The sequence below is a fragment of the Falco biarmicus genome, chromosome 6 (assembly GCF_023638135.1).
Source record: "Falco biarmicus isolate bFalBia1 chromosome 6, bFalBia1.pri, whole genome shotgun sequence".
NCBI classification, from domain to species: Eukaryota; Metazoa; Chordata; class Aves; order Falconiformes; family Falconidae; genus Falco; species Falco biarmicus.
The window spans coordinates 49739907-49753230 of record NC_079293.1 but is presented as its reverse complement, the minus strand read 5'-3'; the positions used below and the strand labels follow the sequence as shown (position 1 = coordinate 49753230).

Genomic DNA, 13324 nt, shown 5'->3' with positions numbered 1-13324 from the left:
AGTAACCTCAGTGACTCATTCCTGCTGGTTTTCATTAAATCTTAAACGCTTGCAGCCCAGCTCTTCAGAAATATTCAAGGGTCTGTATCACTACCGCAAACTGAACCTAGGCCATTTATGGAAAATGTCCTTGATGACTGTAGAGTTTTTCTATAGATGTATTGCAGTAAATGCTCCTAAATATTTAGCAGTCCTGGAGTCCATATTAATTTTAATACTTTTACTCAGATCTACCTTGGTAACAGCAGTTTGACTGAGTAAGGGAAAAGTAAAGATTAATGTGGAATCACAGCATTTGGACCAGTTTTATTTTCTTTCTCTAGCATCTTGAATAACGCAGCACTTACTTTCCCTGTCAAAAAGTGTTCTTAAATACTATTCCATTTATTGGATTTTCCTAGAGGAAAGAGCAAAGATAAGAAAGATCAAGAACTTCCATGTCCGGCTGTAAGACTGAGCAGCCTTTCCAATGTCTTCTAGTAACCTTACCTAGTGATGAATGAGCCTCTGGAGGTTGAGAGGGTCAGTTTGGCTAACACAAAAATTTGAATTCTTCTCTGAGCTATGTAAATCACTTGACTATGTAAAAAGTGGCTGGATGTCCAACGAGAACTGCCTTTCTTATGAGATTTCTAGTACTTCCTGTCTCCCAACAAGACAGAAATACACGATTAGCCTTTTTCATGGCATTTAGATACATCTATCTTTTGGTGCCAAGTAGAACCAGATGTGTATTGGGTCAGGGGAAAAGAGTTATAAAAGCCATGGAAAACTCCTTTAAAATGGTTCAGGTTAACTCTGGGGTTAGATCAGACCACTTATTATTTTATGCATCCCTAAATAGAGCCTTTTGGAACTGTCAAATCTTGGAAGTTTTCCTAAGGTACTGGTTTTTTTAGAAATGCACATTACTATGTTGAAATCCCCTCTAGCTGACTTTGCAGAATGCAGAACTCCAGTGAAGCAGGAAATGTTCAGTGTCTATTTCAAACACATCATTACACTCTGCGCTCCCTGTATTTTGTGTTGACCTTACAGGGAGAAATTAAAAATTATTGCTATACAAGAGTAGACTAAGTATGGAAGAATATATAGCTAGCACTCCAGTCCCTCTCAGAAAATGGGGTATATATGGAGGACGGAGAAGGAAAACAAGAAATGAGCAAACTTGGTATTCTAGGCTACATAGAATGTCAATATGACCACATAGAAGATGCAAAACACTTCAGGTATACTTCCCTTTTACATCTAGACGTGAAGTTCTACGTGTAAACATCTTGAGTTCCCTGAAAAGGAACCAGATAGATTTATTGCAGAGGAATAGTCTGCCAAAAAAAGGTGTTAAGAATCTAATTCCACACATCAGCAATGGTGTTGCACAGTGCACATGCAGTACAACTCACTGTGAATACCCTTCAGTTATTCTTTACCTTACAGCACATTAAGGAAGAAGGTGAGCCAGTCTGTTGAACTCGGTGGAAGAGTAAGGCCCACTGCATCTCACAGGTGCATCCTGCCTGGCAGATTAATCCTCGGTGTTTTTTTAGGGCAGATGCAGTATGTACGCATTACACCCACACCCATTGGCAGAGCAAGGAATGAACAACCACAGAATGGACATCTGCTGATGCTTACATAGCATCAAAATGAGAGCTGGAGCAGGAACACCTAGCTCACTGTCCTCTGCTTGGACCATAAAACAGGCTGGTACTTCAGATCATGACCCTCCGTCATAAGAGTTGAGACAGGTGCAGTGAATATTAGCTGGACAATTGAGAATAATGCATGCAAGGAGTTCATCTTTAGTGAGGCTAATGTGTTAGGTTTTTTAGAGTCATGTATGCTTAGGTGTAAATCTTGAAGGAAGCTGTATACCCTTTCCATGTTTCTAAGACCCAAAGATGATTCATTCTGGCTGGTTAGTAGTACACAGTGCTGCAGTTCCAACTCTGGCTGATTCAAAATGCTCCAAAAAATCTATCTCAGCCCTTGGAAGTTATGAGGTTATTTTAAAATGTTTTTATGAAATGGTGGTGGTCTTTTCTTTCTCTCTTGTTCAAGTGGGTCTTGAAAATGGCCTTTATCATATGAATACGATGATGGCTGCTGGAGCTGGAAGCTTAAAAAGAACAAGTGATACAGGCACGTTGTGATAATACGGTGAGAGTTGGCAGCAACACATGGTAGAATGTGGAATATGTTATGAGTTAAAAGAAGTTACATGAAAAAAGTTGTTTCAGCATGAGCCATGGAAATACAGTATCAACAAGGGCAAACAATAGGCTCAGCCATGCAATGTAAGAATGAGTTAAGCAGAAGGGAGTGAAGAAGACAACTCCTGAAAGCTGTTCCTGTGCTGCCAGGCAGTTCTATAAACCGCGTACCCATCTGCTGCCTGTCAGCTCACAGGTGCTTTTCATATCTGGTGAAAAATTCCCTTTGGCGATTTAATAGTGTAACTGTTACTGTTTGTAGTAATGATGAGATGTCAGTCATCCAAGCAGGGTATTTAAAAGGAAATTTCTCCTTTATGGCAGGATAATAAGTTTGTGACAGTTTTACATAAAACAGGTACTTGATGGATAAACTTTGCAGATGAGAAATGGGAGAAATCTTTTTCCTGGGTGATTTATTCACATTATGTTCATACTGGGTTGAGTTCTGAATTGTTTTGTTTTGACTAATAAAAGTCACTAGCATCTTCTGCAGAAAATAAAGAGCTGAACTGTAGCCATTCTCAGTGAGCACTCTGGAAGGGATGCAGAGCAGCCAGGGGGCAGGCAGCATGTCAGAGTACACCCTGCTTGTCTGGGCAGCAGACTGAACTGTACCATCATGGCATCAGGCTCCTGACCTGTGACACTTGCCTGCAGTAGCCCCAGCAGACCCCAGTCTCCAGGTTCCATGCGGAGCATGAGCATTGCAAAGGGGATCCAAGGAGTCTCTGTGCCTCCTGCCCCCTACAGCAGCGTTGGAGAAGACCAAAAGCCACATCAGTAGAATAGATGTCAAAATTGTCACTGTTTGCCTCCCTAGGCATGGGGACATAGCACGGTGATATGGCATGCATGCTGCTCATTGTAAAACCTCCTGGTACTGTGTCAGAGATCATTTTCTCCTCTCCACCCTCCCAGGATGTCTCTGGCACACAAGATGTACCAGAGAACCCTGAGTTTTCGTCTGAGTTCGGCTTGTTCAGTAAGGTCAGGTCTTACTCATTTTTACCGTGGCAAGCTAAATCTTTTCATGATTGTGGTAGATGCTTCCAGATTTCATTGTTAGCTTGGGCTTGAAGAAGTGAAAGGCTCAGTAACTGTTAGCAAGATACTACCTGGAAAAAAGTAATACGAAATTTCCTTTTGCATACCATCATGTGCGGTGGATGCTGCTTTGGTAAATAATTGCACTGCAGGAAGCTAGAGCTGTGTTGCAGGTGCTATAGGTGTTATGGGTGACATGGAGCATAAGCTTGTGAAATGTTCCTATGTGCCATTTACAGCAGACTGATCGTCTCAGGTTTTCTTGTTCTCCTTCAGTGAAGGAAATGGTTTGTACTCCTGTTTCCAAATGAATTCACGGGATACATGCACATAATATTTTTCCCCACAGGGTAACTAATATGAGAACTGGCAAAGGCTCCAGGTCTTAGTATGTTGGATTCAGAGGTTCTTTCCTCTGTACTCTGTTCTCCCTTAAATCTGCCATTAAATTTAATCTTTTCTTTTTCTCCTGGGTAACCAAAAAAACAAAAGTTGGAGGCACTCTGATCTTATGAGTATGCATCATTGCTGACCAATGCTTTAGTTTGTCTACCAAGGACTGTTCTTCAAAGTAAAATTTTCTAGGTTCCTTCTCTGAGAGGTCTTCGCTTTATTTCCCCAAAGTGGAACAAAACCTGTTGAATTCAAGATCACAACCCTCATCTTCCAGCGTCTCAGACAGAAGCCTGCTTTCTCTCAGAAGACTAACCTGTAAGCCCGTCGCTGTGAGAAGCAAGGCAGACTTTTTCTTGCTGGCTCCCTATGCTCCTGAGCTCCGTAGATCATCCATATGAGCACCATACATAAAAGGGTGGGGCTTTTGCCTGTCTCTCAAAGAATCTCTCGCTCAAGCTGAGTTATTTGCTGGCTAAACCCAGTTTTTCTAAAAACAGTATTATCTTCAGTTCATCACCTGAGCTATGTAAATGAGGCTGAATCCAAATCTTCTTAAAAGGAAAGCTACTCTAGATAAAGCTGTATTTGGATAGAGCCTGTCCACCGAGTTAGCCAAGCTGGCTTGTGCCAGTAGGGTGATGTGAGGAGCACAGGCTTTCGCCCACAGACAGTGAGCGGCAGAGGAAGGCTCCTGATTTGCAAAGCTGCTAGATTTTTTTGTCTTTTGTAGGAAGTACATCCTAATGTGGCTGTAGAAATAAGCTTGTAGATGTGATTTTAATGAACTAACCTTTGAATTACTTGAGCGTATCTACACAGAAAGTATAAGGGAATGTAGGAGACCACGTCTTTCACTTTCTAAGTCTCCCGTAGACCAAGGAATGGTGGGAGTGTGCAGCTGACAGTGAAGATGTATTAGGTATTCTCTCTTGATTTAACAGCTTACTTTTTATAAAAAAATCGGACAGTTAGCAATGTAAAATGGCATCCAGTGGATTTTTTTCTCTTTTTTATCTTGGAGCCAGTGGAAAATATCTGAATGTGGTTGCTTTAAGTGCCTTTCTCCCCTCTTCTGTTTTCTATGCTGTCTGTCACCAGGCCTCTCATGCATAGTGCTCTTGAAATCATAGAGTAAGATCTGGAAGGCCATAGATGTATAGATCTGCTCATCCATCTTCAAGAAGGATGAATTGAAAATTGCAGAGCATGCTGCGAGAAGCATCATGAGACAGCTGTTCTTGTTCAGCCTAGCAAAACAGAGCCTGAGAGAGCCCAAGTGCATTTGATGAATGTAACAAGTTGGTATATAGCCAGGAGAGAACATGGCTAAAGGACAATGCTGGCACAAGTAGAAAGGAATAAACAGTGGCTTGAAATACATTTAGACTGGAAATTAAAGGAAGTTTTCTAACAATTAGAATGGGTCTTTTCTTGAACAGAATTTTAGTAGCAATAGCAGGAAAAAAGCCGAGCTGGTTGAATCTGAAAGGATTTCTATGAGTTGACCACCTGCATCAGCACAGTCAATGAGTCCAAAAAAGACACAAAAGACACCTTGTCTTGCCCTGTGTCCCATGTTTCTGAATGACAGCTTCCTGAGTTTTGATAATGAAAACACAGCTCTCTGCATAGGCTGGAAAGAAAACTCATGATTCACAAAACTCTTATTGAGTTTCATTTTGAAGGGAGTCATTCTGCAAAAGACAACAAATCATATGTTATTTCCAACTTCCATTTTACATAGTGTTACTCCACTCAGTTGTGCTCGTCTTCCAGGGGAAGGGTGCTTTGCATTTGATGTAGATTATATGTTTGTGCTGCAGCGCTGCTGGTTTTCCATGACCTAGCTTCATGTCACTGCTATACCTGTATAAACAGAAATACCAGTACTGTATGACAAATTCCTGGGCTAGAGAAGCTGTGGTCTTCAGTTCCTTCAAAATTAATAAAAGTAAAGAAAAAAATCTTGTATGATACAACCCAGTCATGTATGGCTTCTGATACTATACTATGCCCAGGATTTTCATAGGTCCATTTGATCCAGAGTTTGCAAAAGGTCTGGCATTTACCTTCCAAAATAAGTCATCTGATTTTCCAGTGCATATGGCATACTGGTATGTTTCTGAAAGACTTTGAGATTTGATGAGTCCCCACAGGAGCTGTTATATACTGAGTACTTTATAACCCTGATCATCATTTAGGTGTTTACATGAGAATACAGATTTCTTAAGAGTCTGTCCCCAGCCAGTTTCTGGGAACAAGAAAAATCTGGTCTCAAATTGAGCTTTCTTGAAAATCTGGCCTTTGAAAATTTTTATTCTAAACATAAACATACTATTGATCCAAATGCTTAATGTAACATTAACATTTGCTTTGCTTTCCTATTTAAAGAGTAATTTATAGGCACATTGCTTTTACAGCAGATGTCTTGATCAAGGCAGCAGTGAATAAAAGATATTCCTATCTGATGGTCTTTTGGAGACCTTTTATTAAAAGGTCAGTTTGTGATGAAACAGATGTCTACATTAAGAAAAAAAACAGCAATAAAAATACATTGCAGATGGTACTGAGGTGCCTGGGGGATTAGCTTGAACGATTATTTTGGCAAAAGATGCAAAATAAAGAGCAGGCATGAAGACCAAGGGCCCATATTCAAGCAGAATCATGTTGGGAAGGTACAATGGCAACGTAATTGTATCCTGAGACATTTACAGACATCATACCATCCCTGTCACTGTTCAAAATCAAGCCACTGTTGCTGTTAATAGTCATTTGTATTACTACAGTACTTAATACTAGTTGTTTCTTGTAGTGTCTTACATAAATGCAGAAAGCCAAAGAAAGTTCCAATGGACTTGCAGTAAAAGAGAGGACACTGTAGTTAGGCACTGAAAACAGGAGGGGACCAGATCAGGGTAACAAGCACAATGCTGGCAGCCTAGAAATTTTCAGCTTTGGCATCACAGCAGAGGGGAATTTGAGGGAGGACAGTCAGTGAATGTTCACAAAGCTGGAGGGGCAGCAGACGCAAAGCAATGAAAAGCATCTGCTTCAAAACTTGGCTTGTCACTAGCAGAAGCTGATATAATGGACTGGTCAGGTAGGAACTGGAAATCTGTATCTCACGAGTAAATGAGAAACAATGGTTTGGGCAAGATCAGACTGTCACTGAGGGCAGTCAGGTTGTATCTGATGAGATAAAGAAGATTAAGCTAACAAAGCTAATAAGAGATCGAGAGGGATGATATGATCAAAGGCAGTTATCTCCATCACAGCTTTCCTCAAGGCTATGAGCAAAAAGAAGATTCAGTGGTCAAAGCCAAGAAAAGGGCATGTATATCATCAAGGGGCAATCAAGACTTAATGAGAGCTGTAACTATCTGAGCAGATAGGATGCAGCTGTGCAGAAAGAGTCTGCCAGTCTTTGGTGCAAGGTGCATGTAACAGTATGGAAAGCAATGTCCTGGATAAAGAGATATCACAGTGATGGCAAGGCATTTCAGTTAGAATCAACGTTATGTAAATTGCTCGTTTTAATCACAACTGAAGTCTGCAAGTAAGAGCTTTGTGTGAACGAACTGTTCCAGTTTTGGGTTTCATTTATAGTTTTTAGTTACTTCTATAAAGAAAATTTGAAAATTATTAGTTGTTTGTCACTAAGATGTGTTTATTTGTAACTAAGTAAAACTTCAGCCTTTTAGTACTTTTTTCCTGAATCAGAAGATAAATTCTAATACATGTGATTTAATCAGTTATACAGTTTAATGACTGCCTAAGATTCTGAATAATTACAATGTATTATTTTAGAATATGGTGAATGGTATATTTCTTTTTACTAGGTTTTCTGTCCTGTTTTAATATTTTCTCTACTAATATGACTGGAATCAAAACATGGTAATGGTGTATATAAGTACACAAGTTTTAAATTAATTCTTACTAGTAAATAAAGTTTTAGTATGCTGGACCCGTAAGTAAAAGATACATATATTCTTTCATATAAAATTCTTCTATTTGTTTCTGATCATCTTGTCCTTCAAGTTCTTCATAATACAAAGTCTTATCTTGCCATGTTTGTTATTGATGGAATTAAAATTTTAACATGTCCTGCTTTTTCAGAATTAAATCAGTTTTTCAACTTTGAACGAAGGTAGGTAGACTTTCACAAGGAGTTGGGTTTTGCTATAACAGAAGAGAGCAAACTGTAACAATTATGTATGTTTCTTTCTTCTTCCCAAGTCTTTCTCTGGAAAACAAAGAGGCAGTACCAGAATCTGTGCTTGAAAGGTTCTGTTTGAAAGCTGTAAAAGGTTGCTATGCAGTGGTTCTTGCAAAACCTTAGCAAAAAGATATTAATCTGTAATGGGCTGGAAATAAAGGAGGAAGACACTGGACAGTTAATGTTAATTCCTTCTGTTTGCAAAGAGACATATGCGCACACGTTGCTTTTAGTAACTGCAGTGATGCAGTAGGTTCATGTTAAGAAGCCTTGAGCTAGAGGTTGAAGAGGCTTTGTTTCTGAGATCAAGAATGTCATTGTTGTCCAACATGTTGTTTTTCATCTACTAAACTTAAAATGAAAAGGTGCTGCTTATCTCTTGGGAATCTTTTACATGGGAAGGAAGAAGCTGGGAACAGCCATTTAAGGTGTGTAAGAGTGAGGCTGTAACAGGAGCATACCGCAAGAAATGAATTGGTTTCTCTTGAGTGACAAAAGAGGCTTACAGAACTCCTTGAAATATTTGCTTGGCTCCTTTCTTCCCCAGCCACTGTAGTTTAGTGACATGCAAATAAAGCCCATATGATTCTGATGGTATGCTCTTGCTTTTATAATATCCTTTTCCTGGAAGATTTAGGAAGGCTATCTTGAGACCAAATGGGCACAGAGTTGGTGTAAGTGAATAGATAAAGATTTCCATCTGGGAACAACTAGTCTTACAACCATAGTGATTATATTGCAAAATTTTATGTTGACTCTGAATGGCTCACCTACATTAATGTTGCAGTTGGCATTAGGTATGCGCTTTTGAAGTGAATTTCCTGGTCACCCCCACTTAACTTTCTTTGGTTTGCGGAGCACACAAGCCAGATTTCTTTTGGATGAAATGAAGCCAAAAGATGCGTTCAGGAACTTGTGCTCCCACCACTGCTGTGCATGCAGTCTACAGAACTAGCCTGAAGCTAGTCCAGAGTCGAGTCTCCTGCAGCGCACATGGTAGACATTGATTCCTCAGTTCTACTTTTTCAGAGCCATCTCTATTGCACAACACAATGTAGATGCACTCCAAATTCCTGTTGACTAAGGAAGAATCAGCAGATTCTTGCAAGTGCAGTCTTGTAACAGTACCCAGAGAGCTTGTAGGAGAGGAGGGCATTCCCGTGGCAAACGATAATCCTGTCTGATTTAGCTTCATCTCTTTCTGAAGAGTAGAAATACCCTGGGGAAGATTCTCAAAATTAAGTTCCTATGAGCAAGCAGTCTGCAGTTTAGGAAACTGAGTTGCTTCAGGGGAAGATTTCAGCTGCATAGCCATATTTGAACCCGTGACTGAGTGGCCCTGTTCATTCAGATTCATGTGAATCTGAATTCTATAGCTTGTTGATCTCAGAGGGCTGGAACGAAGCCAGGGGAATTTGTTAAGGGGAGTAAATGACGTTTCCCTTGTTTTGTTTGCAGCAAGCCGTCTAGTTGGCGGTACTCAACGTTAAGGATGATCCTTGGAGGTCTAGAATAGATGAGACTGAGAGAAGTGCCAGGCAGAATCTTCCATGAGAAGGACTTGAATTGAGGCCAACGGTAATTTTTTTTCTGAGATAATACTTAATAAGCGGCAGAAGATGAAGAAGTATCTCCTGATTCCCAAGAGCTCAAGCAACAAAAAGTAGTCATTGTTGTCAGGCTTGCTGTTTGAATGTATGTAGCATATGTCTGTGTCAGTTGGCTTCTGTTCACTTTCTTATCCTTAGAGAGCACAGCTGATCACTGCCTAGAAATACTGGCATCCCATGCTCCACCACCACCCAAGCCTAAGCCTAAAACTAAAAAAGCTCCGCTACCACCAAAAAATGCTATTGCTGCTTCCACCACCACCAGCCATAAGAGTAACGAAGCACCTCATGCTAAAAAAAAGGGAAAGGCTCCTGCTAAGCAGCCTCCTCTCCCACCACCCAAGCCAACAAGTCACAGTGCAAATCGAGAGGCTGGTGAGTACTGCACAGGCAGTGCCAATTACAGCGGGTGCATGTGCATGGGGGTGCTTGGCTTGGTCTTACGACGACTTCTGCCTTTTTACGTAGCAGCGTTACTGAAGAGCATGCCATGGATGCTTTTAGCTAGCCTGCTGCTGAACTCTGGTTCTGCTGTCTGCAAACATCCCAGACAACAGACAAATCACTTTGCTGTTTAATGGATGTATGCACAGCACCAGGCACATCAGAGGTGATAGTGAATTCCCACTTCAAGTGTGAAGACTGGCAACAAAGTGACCCAGAGAACTGCTGAAGAATCAGCAGGGGAAAAGGGGTTTTCTGAAATCAAACATGAGTTGCCCAGAAATAAAGCTACTTTGGTATTGCTGTAACTTTCTGCTGGAAATATCTACTATTCCAGTTAATTTGACAAGATTGCAAGATTTTGAAGAGGTAAAGGATAAAACCATGAATACATCTTCAAAGACTGTTGAGTAGCAGTTGTTTTAGCTGCAAAAAACCTCCAAACAAACCAAAAACCCCAAACAATTATAACCATTAGAAATGGCCAGGCTTCCCTGAGCTGGTTGATGGCTTCCTGTGATTCTAAATACACACTGGAATGTCAATCATCAGGCACATAGCAGATGTGTATATCACTATGCTTTTAAACCAAAATTCATCAGTGATGCTAGATTAAAGATTATAGGTAGCTGTTCTTAAAGTACTGATCTCAAGTTTGAATCATCGTAATTTAGTTGATGACCAAAATTAAAACATCCAAATATAATTTGAACACAAGCAGTATTGTGATGAATGGACTGTATATATGCATTGGCAAACTTATACAAGCCTTGTGTTTTCAATCCTCTGTCAGTCTTTGAAAGCCCTTCAGTCTCTCCAGTTTTCTCTCCAAGTATACCTCTTTATAGCTTGTACACTTTGGCACATTTGCTATTTGAAGCACAGAGAAGAGGACTGTTTGAAAACATTGCAAAATTGCTAGAGTTACAATAATAACTTTGCCATAAAATATCCATTAACTTGGTATTAACTGTCCCTACTACATCAGATGACTACAAGAATAAACATTTTAAAAACACAGAATTTGCTGCTTGTATTTCACATGCAGCTGGAAAACTCAGCTCTTCCTAGGAGAAGGAACCTTGTAACAGCAGACCTTTCAGAAATGAAATAACCCATCACATAAAGAAATGTTTATACCAGTGGTTGGTAACAAGCTTTCAGGTAGCTGAGTTCTTAAATTAAAATACTTTCAGAGTCCAGATTTGTCTTTTAGTAACCTTGCTTAAATGTCATGCAGTGGTTGAGGCCATATGGGTGTAAAATATATCGATATATCTCTTATATAAAATAGTACCTATTTTACTGGTAATTTCTTTCAGCGTTAAAAGTACATCATGTTCATTTGAAGTGGGGCAATACTTAATAAGTTGAGCCAATTGGAAGAAGTATTAGTACGAGAGGTTTGTCAGATCCCCATGAAAGTGAACACATGATGCAGTCAGTGATCTGTGGCCCTCCTGAGGGCACAGCAGCAGGTTTCCAAACTGAAATAGTGGAACTGGGAGAAGGGGACTTAAACATAGGCATGGACATGTGCCGAAAGGCAAATAACCATGAAATTTTTCATTTAATCGAAGTTCAAATCTGCTACTGAAAAAGAAGCATGACATAAAATTGTCAGCCAGCCCAGTCAAAAGCAACAATAGCAACAGCACTTTTGATCCACATGAAAGTGTAGGGGGCTTTTCTCTGGAAAAAATTGTTCAAGTTTCTGTATCCGATTGCAGGTCCAGAAAATTTCTGAGAATAATGTGAGGGTGTTTTTCAGTGGAAACATTTCTTTGCATTTTACCAGCCACAATTATAGTGTGGCTGTGTGTTTGTATTATGCTGGCGTTCTTAAGCGTAAGCATGTAACTGCTCCTGTCAGCCTCCAGCCTGTGTTGAAGTGCTTTGCTGGATTGGACCCAGCGCCCTTTCTTACTACTACCCACTTACTCAGTAAGGTTTCTGCTAAATAATACACAGGTTGGAGCCACCATCTATTTCCACTGCAGTTACGAACTGCTGCCTGTACCATTTCTCTGCTTCCTTTTGATTTGCTGGTGGGTTAAGTCAGTGATGTGTACTTGGTGTGGATGATGAGTGCAGCATCCATAGATTCGGTGCGGTGCCCTTCACAGTCGCCTTGCAGCACAAATAGGGACACTGATTAGCCTAAAGTTTCTGTGGATTTTTCCAGATGTACTGAAAGCCTCACAGCACTCTCAATGTTTATAAACTGTAACACTCAGCTACAGAAGAGAACAGTATAATGTTTGAATTAGTTTCCATCTTCTTTGGGACTGAGAACAGTCTCACTGTGAAAGCTATTTTTATAGCATGAGCTTATTACGGCCAGTATCTGTATTTTGATTCTATCCTAATCTGCTGGAGTTTTGTTTTTATTTAAATGCTTATAAGTAAAGTAGGCCTTTCAGCAGATTTCTATTACAGCTTTCTGTTTTACTCTGTAAGCTTAGCCGCAAGGCTGCTGTGTAGTTTTATAATGCTTTCATTTGTTCTCTGGAGGTTAATGCTTTTTTACTACAGCAGAAGTGTTTGAGTTGGATGCATTTTGATGAAAAAGACTGAGTCATAAGATGGTTGTCATTTCTATTGCTTTTTAAATGAAAATCAGAAGTTTGAAGTTCCCAATCCAGATGATGGGTGCATCAACACAGCAATCAGAAATGTGGCTGGAATGCACATGGGCATGCAGGCTAGCTGAAATCACTTGCAAACTTGGGCATTATACATATATGCTTCAATATGGTAAGTATCACAGGATTAAACAGCAGCATCACTGGCCAGCTTGTACAGCTGGTGTCAAAACCTTGTTTCATTATGTTTTCAAGGCTGCCTGAGTTGGTCACTGGTAAGGTGAAGACCTCCAGTACATACAGGAGGCCTTCAGTGCCTCCTCCCTTCTGGAGATCATTTATGCAGAGTGAGATCTGACAGGTGTTTTCTGCCTCTGTTTTATGAACGTGCCCAGCTGGACTTGAAAGTATATCTTGTTTTGCTGTCCCTCTGCTCTTGCCATTAACTAGGAGCACACCACTTGCAATAACACTGTGAAAGGTAATTGACTGATACCTGTAACAGTCCTGAGGTGTTCATGGAAAAGCATAAGGAAAATCATGGTGTTCATCTAGTGCTCAGACCAAGAATTCACATAATAGAAAAGGTCAGGCGGTTTTCTCTGTCTGATAGCAATTTTTTAAAATAGGGCTCTAAACACATTTGGAATAAGTAGTGGGCTTTCTAGAGGATGTCCAGGCAAGTTGTACAAAATGGGCCAATGCAGAATGCTAGAATCAAACTATCACCCATTTGTAAGGTTGATCCCCTGCACTGTTCTTGAGCAAGTATTCATTGCAGGTTTTTCCACCATAAAGGTGAAATTTGAACTG

At 40.2% G+C, this 13324-nt stretch overlaps 1 protein-coding gene across 4 annotated transcripts in view; it reads left to right on the top strand.

Annotated features, from left to right (window-relative positions):
• The window catches only part of PHACTR2 (phosphatase and actin regulator 2), a 141082-nt gene that overhangs the window by 101971 nt on the left and 25787 nt on the right, over positions 1–13324 (top strand). The window contains exon 1 of one of the 4 annotated variants that reach the window (XM_056343073.1): positions 9463–9857. The exons of the other annotated variants lie outside the window; for them this stretch is intronic. Coding sequence (XP_056199048.1) covers positions 9566–9857 — 292 coding nt within the window. The 5' untranslated portion in view covers positions 9463–9565. Of the gene's footprint in view, positions 1–9462; positions 9858–13324 lie in introns of those variants that run through there. 4 annotated transcript variants of the gene reach the window in all.